The 11,227-nt window shown below is 48.6% G+C and overlaps 1 protein-coding gene across 1 annotated transcript; it reads left to right on the top strand.

The window, feature by feature from the left end:
* The first annotated feature begins 5,055 nt into the window (after nt 1-5,055).
* On the top strand, nt 5,056-10,773 carry med27 (mediator complex subunit 27). The gene is made up of 8 exons (XM_047048717.1): nt 5,056-5,294; nt 5,408-5,552; nt 8,002-8,132; nt 9,152-9,245; nt 9,380-9,487; nt 9,593-9,634; nt 9,899-9,976; nt 10,280-10,773. The coding sequence occupies exons 1-8, from the start codon at nt 5,092-5,094 to the stop codon at nt 10,412-10,414; spliced, it is 936 nt and encodes a 311-aa protein (XP_046904673.1). The 5' UTR covers nt 5,056-5,091; the 3' UTR covers nt 10,415-10,773.
* Nucleotides 10,774-11,227: the final 454 nt, after the last annotated feature.

Raw genomic sequence — 11,227 nt, 5'->3', positions numbered from 1 at the left:
CTGCTAAAATACCGGTTCTCTAAGATGGTGTCCCAGTGACTGATTACTGCTGCGATCACAGTGTCCTGTATCACAGTCCATTTGTTTTTACTGACTATGTCCCACTGTATGCAGATATTGCTTCAAACTGAAGACCCTGCATAAACTATAAATATGTATATATGTATATAAAGATGTGTCTATAAATATATACATGTGGGTGTGCCTGTAGCTTTGAGGACTGTCAGTGTGTGTGTGTGTGTGTGTGTGTGTGTGTGTGTGTGTGTGTGTGTGTGTGTGTGTGTGTGTGTGTGTGTGCGTGTGCTCCTAAGCTGCAGTCACAGGCCGCTGTTCCAGTGACACACATGAGGACGGATTACCAAGAGGATTGGTGTGCGGTCTTCCCTGACCTGCTAATCCCAAAGAAAACATGTCACACAGCACAATGGCCAACCGGGCCACAAACTGTTACGGAGTCTCCTACACACACACACACAAAACATGATTTCCTTCACATTCTGTTATACAGAGTATTCCACAACAATGATTTATATAAAACATCAGGGTAAATGGTGTGTGTATGTGTTTGTGATCCTGCATGTGCGCTCCAAGATCACTGTCCAGTCTCTGTGTGTGTGTGTGTGTGTGTGTGTGTGTGTGTGTGTGTGTGTGTGTGTGTGTGGTGTGTGTGTTCTAGCCAGTGAAACCACTAACCAGGTGTCCAACAAAGAGTTTGATCCTCTATCCTCAACCTGTCACACCAGGTGGCTGTGCCACTAAACCGGCTATTATCCACACAGGATCCCTGTCTCTCACATCCCTGTGAGAGAGCAATGGGGCAACCCTGCACAGTGCTAAGTGGTATAAGCCTTCAGTTAAAGACCATTAGCCTGCGACCGAGTGCTGTTCGCTAGCTTACTGATGCACAGTTAGCCTTGTCGCTAACCAAACGTCTGCCTGTTCATTGAAAAACAGCAAGCACGCTGCACTGCCAGTAGATATGGATATGTATCTTAACATACAGTAAGCCCCTTGTTAGTAGAGCCTCTGTGTTAAGCTGGTTCACTTCATAGACAATGACTGCTCCCCATCTCTCTTTAGGGGCTGGACTTTAACAGGAGGGGCTGGCAACGCTCCGTGAGGTTCTCTGCGGTTTCCTCCGGACCGTGCAGCTGGGAAAGAGCAGTTCTAATTGGGTCTGAGGGAACACACACCACACTATGCAGCTTATCAGGCCCAGCGTGGGGTGTACGCACACACACACGCGCACACACACACGCGGGCACACACACACACACGGGCGCGCACACTGGGCGAAGAGAGGAAGAGAAATGGGGAGGTGTGCGAGGGAGGCTGATATAATAATAATCATTTAATATTAGCACCATGGGGGGATGGCTGGGAGGGGAGGGGGGGGGGGGGGGGAGGGGGATGGGGGGGAGGGGGGATGGGGGGGAGGGGGATGGGGGGGCCCCGGGGACTAAATCAGGCAGTGATCATGTAAAATTCATCACAGGGACCCTGCCACACACACAAAAACGGTTCTAATGGTGTTTTGATAAGGTTCTAGATCTTCTTCTGCTTGTGTGGTGTTCCGCTTCTGCTTCCGTGGAACCTGCCTGTCTATTTATAGTGCCGGTAGCTGTTTGTGATTCTAAACTGGGCGTCTCCGATGTGGGCCAGGATTATACCTCGTATGACACTAGTGCAGGACAGAACCTTCTAAACCAGGGGCTTAGTGGAGGAGGGGAGGAGAGGGGCTTCAGGGCACTTATGGAGACACTGTCTGTCTGTCTGTGTTTGCTTGTCATCCATTCTTTTTCGATTACTCTGTCTTTCTTGCTTACTGTTTCTCTCTCTATCTCTCTCTCTATCTATATCTCTCTCTCACACACACACACACTGTCAAGTCTGAACTCAGTAAACTCTCCCCAAACTGTAGACCCTACACTTGGAGAAACCCAGGACAGCATACGTGATGTAAAAAGGGCTGGATTGAGATGCTGGCAGTGCCTCTGGTGTTGTTGGGGGACCAGCATTGAGCATTCAGACACCCTTCTCCTGGGCCTGTCTGCAGGCTGGACTCTGGCTACAATACTCGACCCCTCTTTGTAGTTTCAAGAGGAGAGAATGAAAAGTAAAAATAAATAAAAACAGGCGCTTTTGACAGTTTTAGTGATTCATTCTCTTTGGCCTTAGAGACCACCCAATTTGTTTTAACGTCTTTATTTCTTATGCTATTTGTTCTTTGTATTCCTCCCGAGTCTGTAACTGCGTGACATAGTGTATTTTTAATTGAATGATATTGTAAGAGATCCTGTCTTTACAAGTAACTCCCTGTTTAAATGACGAATAAATAAATAAATCCCTTCCTCATTAGACGAGACTCCTTCTCAGCAGTTTCCAGCGTGCGCACGGGGGAGGGAGGGAGAGAAGCGCGCACGAGAGAGAAAGAGAGAGAGAGAGAGAGAGAGAGAGAGAGAGAGAGAGAGAGAGAGAGAGAGAGAGAGAGAGAGAGAGAGAGAGAGAGAGAGGAAGACTAGAGCAAAAGAGAGAGGGAGATCCAGAGGGAGAGGAGGAAAGATAAAGATAAGAGAGAAGAGAGGAGTAAAAAGGGGAGGGGGGGGGGCAAAAAGGGGAGGGATGGAGCGAGAGAGAAGGGGGAGTAAAACGCGACGGCAAAGCACAGCGGCATCTCCTGTGGGGCAGGAGCAGGCAGGAGTGACTGAAACTCCATCTAAATCATTCATGAGAAGCAAAGGCTTCTCTAAAGGAAGACAGCATAACTCTATCTTGCATATTCAATCTCACACTAACTCTTCTGCACACTGCAATTAAACACAGAGACACGAAATGACGGGAAAGTCAGAATGCGAATAGCCCACATCAGACAGTTTGTGAACCCAAAAGGAGGCCAAAAAAAACGGATTTTAAACTCCAGGTTGAGAGTGTTATAACCCTGAAGTATTTAACAAAACTAACCCAACAACTCACCAGGGTACAGAACCGCTCCGGGGGGTTGCCGCACGTGATACCAGTAGGGTCCACGCGCACCTGCATGAGCTCTTTCATGGCCATGGGTTTGGGCTGGCAAGCGTAGAACTCCCAGTTTGGTCCGTCGTCCGTGCTCACCAGGGACTTGCAGACGTCATACTGTCCCAAAGACAAATCGGCGCAGTGTAGGAGTAACAGCACCCGCGAGAGCAGGGCGGCCGGACGGACCCTCGACATGGTCAGAGACCCTGGATACGCACGGAGATGCGCCGTGCCACTGTGGCCTCACGACGATAACCCGTCAGTCGGGAAACCGGTGGTCTGTCATACTGCCGGAAGTGAAAGGGTCAATACAACTCTCGGCTTGTCAAATTCTTCAACTCGTGTACCTCCCCCAAAAAATCAGGGATTAATTAGTTATAGTTTGTCTACAATACACGAATGAATCATTTGGCTACTTTTTAAGTGGATGTAAAGTTGCTCTCGCTTGACATTGTTTATAATAAGATGTAGACTTGTCACATCCTCCGTTGTCATATGATATCATCCATCCTGCCACGCGCAGTCTGTCGCCAGTGTCCTTGAACCTGTCCGTGAGGGGACTCCGTGGACCAGCCGTGCCCACGGTCCTCTTTCATGTCAGTCGGTGCACGTACGGACGGCTTGGCGCGCTTGCTCTGTAGAACAGAGGGGATCAAATATATTAGTCTCTCGTTGCAGTGACTTTATTCAAAAATCAATTGAGGGTTCATTAAATGAAAATCTTCATGAAATTGTATTTAATAAATAATTAGCCCTTTGTTATAATAGGCCTCCAAAGACGAGACTTTAGGCTACAATATAATTAAATGCAGAGCCTATATATTGCTTGAATGTTAGAACCGACCACAAACGGTTAGTAACCTACTTTATACATTGATATAGAACCCTGCAGTTAAATTATAGCCACTGTCAACTAACGGTCCAACGGCATCTCTTAGCATTTCGCAGTGCACGCTTGAAGTCTTCAACTTGTGACAAGTCTCCAGTTTTCCTCTCTTCTAGTTATGTTATGCCTAGACCATATCAGTCACATTTGGGGAACTTATATGCTGTCTTGAAAGGCTCAATTAAAATGTGAAAGAACTGTGAATGAAATAACCATCGAAAAACCAATGGAATAATAAGTGTGGTGGGTTACAGTTCTAAGACTGAGATCTGCTTTGAATTCTGAAAAATACATTATATTTACATAAACATAATGATGATTGTACTTACCGAATGAATGAAGTCTACATACAGTATTTTTGACTTTGTGCTCTTATATTCATTCTGTCTCTGCAGATCCTGTCCTCCCCTTAAGAAGATTAAGCTGGATTCTCATCGCTGTATTACTTCTTGCTCGCAGTACTTTTGAAGTGAGTCGCGCGCAGGGTTGTGGCTTGTGCCGTTGGTCACGGGAACGTAGAAGCAAAGGCAATGATCGAATGATCTATCACAGACAGATTACTTTTAGGCAGGGTCTTCTCTCACCTCTCTTTACTTTAAAAAACAATCTCCAGTGTGCCACAGGCTAAGGTACTCGCTCAAGGACAGATGAATATATCTTTCGCCCTCTCTGTTGCCATTGATAATTGATTTAAACTGTATCTGTGTATCAAGCGTATGCGCAACTTCATCTCACCGCCCAGAAATAGAGGCGTCCCACGAGCGAGCAGGTCCGATCCCCACCCTGCTTAAAGGAGCAGTCCGTATAAATAGCCTACTCACCACACACTGCATCTAACATAGCCTACAACTCTGCGGTTAAACTAGCCGAGGCTATTTTAACTCTAGTATCTGACGTGTATGTGAGTTGTTAAATTGTTTTGGTTTAATAATGAGAGACATGGTAATCTTGATAATTTATGATTAGAGGTTGTTGTTGTAGTCTATAGCTTAATTAGGCAAATTAGCCAAGCATTTGGTCATCAATTTTGCGGACTACACGCATGTCGCTGTCCATGGTCCTGATGCCCGACCACAGGTTGGGACTCTAGACCAAGGAAATGGAGAGGTGAAAACTACATTTCCCATGCAAGCGCTGCGAATGACGTTCATTGTGCGCCACTCTGCTTTTTGGTCCAGTAGAAAGAAAATATGGCGGACGTAATGAATGTTGGTGTCAATTTAGAAGCATTTTCTCAGGCTATCAATGCTATTCAGGCACTTCGTTCAAGTGTAACAAGGGTGTTTGATTCTCTTAAAGATGGAATGAAAAATAAAGAAACACTTGAAGGCCGGGAAAAGGTTTTCACAACCGAATTTCAAGACAATCTGCAGTCAGTGAATCGCGATCTAAAGTGAGCAACGGTAGCTAGCTAGCTAAAGAGACCTGGTAGCTATAAACATTGCAAAACTGATTAACGTGTGTGTTTGACTTAAACCAGTGCTGATGTGTGTTGTTTGTGAGTAGTGAGTTGGAGCGTTTAAGTACTCTGGTTGGACGTCCGTCAGAAAGCCACCCTCTCCACAACAGTGGTCTGTTGAGTCTGGATCCAGTTCAGGACAAGACTCCTCTTTACAGTCAGCTACTGCAGGCATACAAATGGTCCAACAAAGTGAGTAACTTGAGAACTGAGTGCTTGCTTGCACGATCGATTATTTCTCAGTGTGCCTGTCTTGTCCGTCAAACGGTTTTTGTTCCGTCTATTGGTTTTCTATTTCCAAATTCTGCCTGTTCGTCTGCTTGGAAACCCGGTCGGTTTTCTTGTTGTGCCTCTACGTGTCTGGGGTTCTGTGTTCTTTCGGCCTGTTGATCACCAATCCTCAGTCCGTCATGACAACAGGAAAGGATGCATGTTAAAGCTACTCTCTCCACTGTTTGATGTGGTATGAAAGAACAAGGGCTCTTCTGTTGATAACACACAGCTGGTCCCCCACTTCAAAACACACACACACTTAGATTCCACTCTAACACACACACCCTCCTGGCCCCACTCCAGGGGAATATAGCTCCCCACCCTCTTCACACTGAAGTGGTCAAACCCTTTAAAATCATTCCTCATTTCCTGCCTCCATTTTTTGTGGCAGCATCAGTGTGTGTCCTTTGATCACGTGTAATTCCAGTAGGGAGTGTCTGTCTATCTCACGCACACACACACACACACACACACACACACACACACACACACACACACACACACACACACACACACACACACACACACACACACAGGCTCTCGCTTGCCTCAGTGCTTTTATAGAGATTGGTGTTTGTGTGAAGGGTGCCCTTGACCTGTCCTGTGTTGTCAGAGACGAGAGAGAGGTTACAGAAACTCCACACATGCCTGTCACCGGGAGAACATACACTAGCAACAGCGGTGACCTTATGACCTTTAGGGTCGCTGCCCAATAACTTCTGTAGAAGTAGAATACGCCTAGACTGTGTGTGGGCCTGTGTTGGGGTGAGGGGACATGTTACCTGCAGACTCTCTACCTGTCCCCTCCCTACCTGTCCCATCCCTACCTGTACCCTCCCTACCTGTACCCTCCCTACCTGTACCCTCCCTACCTGTACCCTCCCTACCTGTCCCCTCCCTACCTGTACCCTCCCTACCTGTCCCCTCCCTACCTGTACCCTCCCTACCTGTACCCTCCCTACCTGTACCCTCCCTACCTGTACCCTCCCTACCTGTCCCCTCCCTACCTGTACCATCCCTACCCACAGCCTGGCTGGCAACAGCCTTGTCAGCATCAAAGTGCAGACTCCTCGACTGACTGAAGACTTCCTTAACTTCAAACTCCCTAACTTAAGGCTCTCTGGCTGAGAGGAACTTTTATTATCCGTGGGTGCAGCAAGTCTCTCTCTGTCCTCGGGCCTCCAGCTCAGATGGGGTGTCCAAGGTGACTTTGCCTGGGGCGGCCCTGTGCTCCTCCTCAGCCAGCCAGACAGTGGCCTCTGCTTAACCCACACCACTAATGAGCTACAATTAGTCCTCCTGACGTGGAGACCCAGCTCACATACACGCGCTCTCCACCCAGCGATGAGAGGTGGCTCTGGGTGCTGTCTGGATGGGCCCTCTGTTTCGCTTCAGTACACACATGCACACACATGCACACACACGCACACACATGCATACACACGCACACACACGCACACACATGCATACATAAGCACACACAAATTAGAGCGGAAGGTGACTTCTAGGTTTATCATGTTGGGAAGTTCTGGTGTGAATAAAGTCTCCACCTCTGGTGGTGTAGAACAGACAGACAGACAGACAGACAGACAGACAGACAGACAGACAGACAGACAGACAGATCCATGAAAACAGACAGATAGAAAAACAGAAAGAGCAGATTAATTGGTCAGGCTGTCTTATCTAGATTAAGGAGTGCTGGTGGGGACTGTTTTGAAAATGTGCTGTTAGAAGCCTTTTGATCATGCTCTGACTACTAAAGCCAGCTTCCTTATTATTTCTGGGCGGAAGAAGGGTGTGTGTGAGAGAGAGAGAGAGAGGGAGAGAGGGAGAGAGGGAGGGAGAGAGGGAGAGGGAGAGAGAGAGAGAGAGAGAGAGTGAGAGAGGGAGGGAGAGAGAGAGAGAGAGAGAGAGAGAGACTGTATGTTCTGTGCAGACTTAGTGTGTTGGCTTGTGTTCTCAGTGTGTGTGTGGGGGCGTGTGTGAACACTAACTCCTCATTAAAGAGGTGGCAGACAGTAGGGGACCTTTGATAAGGCAGGACCAGTATTTTCTCTTCTGAAGGCCACACATTCATCAGCAGCTTCCAGAGTCGAGGGAGGACCTTTCATTTAAAGGTGGTTCAGCATCCAAGCTCTCGTGTGTCTGGATACAGCAGCCATGGAATGCAGGCCTAGCCTTCCTGGTGGCGTTTTGTGAAAGAACTACAGCCAGGGCAGGTTTTCACCTCCCTTTCATGACAACATCCTGTACCAACCTCATGAGCTGCTGAGTCACTATGTCTGTGTGAGAGGTCAATGAGAGGTCGCTAAGGTTTGAACGTGGGATGACCTTTGACCTTAGCCTTTTGTCTCTTCCTGTCCCGTAGTTGCAATACCATGCTGGGCTCGCCTCCAGTTTGCTCAACCAGCAGTCACTCAAACGCTCAGCCAATCAGATGGGAGCATCAGCCAAAAGAAGACCCAAGGTCCAGCCCAGTACGCTGGTCCTGTCCCCGCAGTGAGTACGCCTCGCCCCTCCATATCTGTAGTTCTAAACCGGATTTGTAGTTCTGACCTCTCAGAGGGGTCACAGCTGTCCTTTTGCACCATTAAGACCCTGAGTGCCCCAAGAAGAAGTGGGATCACAGGAAGAGAGTGATTGCTGAGCCAGAGATGAGGGTGGAGGAGAGGTGCTGGGGGGGGGGGGGGGGGGGGGGGGGGGGGGGGGGGGGGGGGGGGGGGGGTGGAGGGGGGGATGGGGGGGGAGATGAAAGAGAGATTGAAGGAGATGCTGGAGAGGGCTCCCCAGCTGGCAGATGAGGTGGAAGACAGAGGCTTTTGTTTGCATCCTCTCTTCCGGACATGGAGACTTCTGTGTCTCCACCAGAGATGGAACACACCTCTTAACATGGAGTACAAATACCACAATTATTAAACCTCAGAAAGCAACCGCAGAAAAGGGCGAACTCTTGAGTTAAAACCAACAGACCTTGCGTGTGTCTGGCCGGTCGTGATCAGGACCCGTCTGTCCAGCGCTGGAGGCTGGAACGCGCCCTCGCCTCAGTTTCTGGTTGTCGGAAGGAAAAGGAAAGGTTTCACTGGATGTCTTCAGTCAGGAAGGGAGCTGGAGAGAGGGGCGGGCGAGCATCAGAGCATTGGCAGGAGAGGACATTGCAGCTTCCGCCTCTATGGTAATGGCAGACATCTCTGAATGTCACATCCTCAGGCTCTAGTGAAGTTCCCTCTGGCCTGAAGGCTCTCATCTGGCATTCTGGACAGACAGACATGCAGAGGAAGAGAGGAAGACAGACAGACATGCAGAGGAAGAGAGGAAGACAGACAGACATGCAGAGGAAGAGAGGAAGACAGACAGACATGCAGAGGAAGAGAGGAAGACAGATAGACATGCAGAGGAAGAGAGGAAGACAGACAGACAGGCAGGCAGACAGACCTCACCTTTTGAAACACCTGGTAGTTTGGCCCAGGTGTTTTTGTCAGGATGATCAGACACTTGATGATCCCTTCCTTGTGTGGCAGGTATGTGGATGATGTCATCTCTAGGATCAGGCGCATGTTCCCTGACATGCCCATAGAACTGTTCCGACCCAACGGAACCTCAGCTGTGCTGCTGGTGAGCCTTCACACACACCTAACAGACACCTCACACACACCTAACAGACACCTCACACACACCTTACAGACACCGCACATCAGTTGGAGTTTAAACAAACAGCAGTCATTCCTCACGTGTGTGTGTGTGCGCAGGTCACGCTAGGGAAGGTCCTAAAGGCCATCTTGGTGATGAGGAGTCTGTTCATCGACCGCACCATCGTCCGAGGCTTCAACGAGAACATCTACTCTGATGACGGCAAGGTCAGGGGTCAGGGGGAGTCTTCTGAGTCTTAGAGTCGGGTTTCTACAGTAGAAAGAATCATCATGTTTCAGAATCTCGACAACAATCCTCCTCTCTGTCTCCAGCTGGATATCTGGTCCAAGTCCAACTACCAGGTGTTTCAGAAGGTGAGGTCCGTCCATTGCCACGACAACTGACACGAACTGTGGTATCTTCGCTCTCTACAGTAGAAAGATCATTTTGAATGAGCTTTCCTGTCTCTTGCTGTTTCTCTCTCTCTGTTTCTCTCTCTGTTTATCTCTCTGTTTCTCTCTCTTTATCTGTTTCTCTCTCTTTATCTGTTTCTCTCTCTCTCTTTGTTTATCTCTGTTTCTCTCTCTGTTTCTCTCTCTCTGTTTATCTCTCTGTCTTTCATTCCATCTGTCTGTCAGGTGACGGACCACGCCACTACAGCTCTGCTGCACTACCAGCTCCCACAGATGCCTGATGTGGTGGTACGCTCCTTCATGGTGAGGAGAAGGGAGGGAATGGGCAGGGAGAGGAGGATATGGGGGGGGTGGGGGAGGAGGTAAGTAGAGTACGAAAAGGTTTGAGGGAGAGTAAAGTAAAAGTCAAGGTTGAAGAGGAGAGATGAGAAAGGTGTCAATCCATTTTACATTTTACTCCCTCCCTGCCTCCGTCCCTGCCTCCGTCCCTGCCTCCCTCCCTCCGTCCCTGCCTCCCTCCCTGCCTCCCTCCCTGCCTCCCTCCCTTCCTGCCTCCCTCCCTCCCTGCCTCCGTCCCTGCCTCCCTCCCTGCCTCCCTCCCTCCAGACGTGGTTGAGGAGCTACATCAAGTTGTTTCAGAGTCCGTGTCAGCGATGTGGACGCTTCCTCCAGGACGGCCTCCCTCCCACCTGGAGAGACTTCCGCACCCTCGAGGCCTTCCACGATACCTGCCGGCAGTAACACACACACAGCGCTGTAAATATGCACACACACGCTCTCACCCACTTTACACTTAACAAAGAAAAAAATTGCTTTGCATCCCTCAGCCCCCCCCCCCCCCCACCTACCCACCCATCCCCCCCATTGTTTTTGAAGTATTCAATATTTCATGCTGTGAGTTGGCAGTGTGTGTGGAGAGGGTGTATGGAAGTGGGAGATGTAACCCAGAAAATCTGTGATTTCAATTTGGTTCAAAACTCCTCACCTACTTTTGTAAACCCCTGAAACCTCCTGAAAAAAATCTTCTTTTGTAAACTCCTGAAAAAAGTTCTGTTTTGTAATATTAATACATTGAAATAAAGTTAAATAGTTAATGAAAACCTGGTCATGTGTACTAATGGTCAGACTAGTTTACACTTCTCTCTTATGATGAATTCATGTTCCTGGTAGTTTTGCCTTCCCCCCCCCAAGTCACAACATACCCAACCTACGCATTCAGAGACATGAATAATGGAAGTTGTTTACCTGCTCTGGTCTGCTGAACACGTTTGCCTTTGTAATGTTTGTGATGACAGACTTTTGGGGGCCTTATTAGGAACTTTCCCGCTGTGCTGGGGAGGGAGGTGAAAGGTGTGGTGCTGTTCTGGCTGTGCCTGGAATTTAAACGTACACAACATCAACTATAATCTTGAAACTGTAAATTCTCAATTGTAATCTTGAGGAGAGATGACGTCTGTGAACAGCTCCATGCCTCACAGCTCATCTAGACCACCGTGTATCAGGGACGGCAGAGAACAAGACGGCAGAGAACACACCTCGCTCACCTCTCTGGAT

This window comes from Hypomesus transpacificus, chromosome 24 (assembly GCF_021917145.1).
Source record: "Hypomesus transpacificus isolate Combined female chromosome 24, fHypTra1, whole genome shotgun sequence".
Taxonomy (NCBI): domain Eukaryota; kingdom Metazoa; phylum Chordata; class Actinopteri; order Osmeriformes; family Osmeridae; genus Hypomesus; species Hypomesus transpacificus.
Note: the sequence above shows the minus strand (reverse complement) of the source record. Positions and strands in the feature narration are given on the sequence as shown.

Bases quoted from the DNA above. Each gene is read 5' to 3' on its own strand.
- med27 (XM_047048717.1), top strand. From the start codon at position 5,092: ATGGCGGACGTAATGAATGTTGGTGTCAATTTAGAAGCATTTTCTCAG. The intron at 5,553-8,001 runs GTGAGTAACTTG...CCTGTCCCGTAG, and splicing joins CATACAAATGGTCCAACAAA to TTGCAATACCATGCTGGGCT. The intron at 9,635-9,898 runs GTGAGGTCCGTC...TCTGTCTGTCAG, and splicing joins ACTACCAGGTGTTTCAGAAG to GTGACGGACCACGCCACTAC.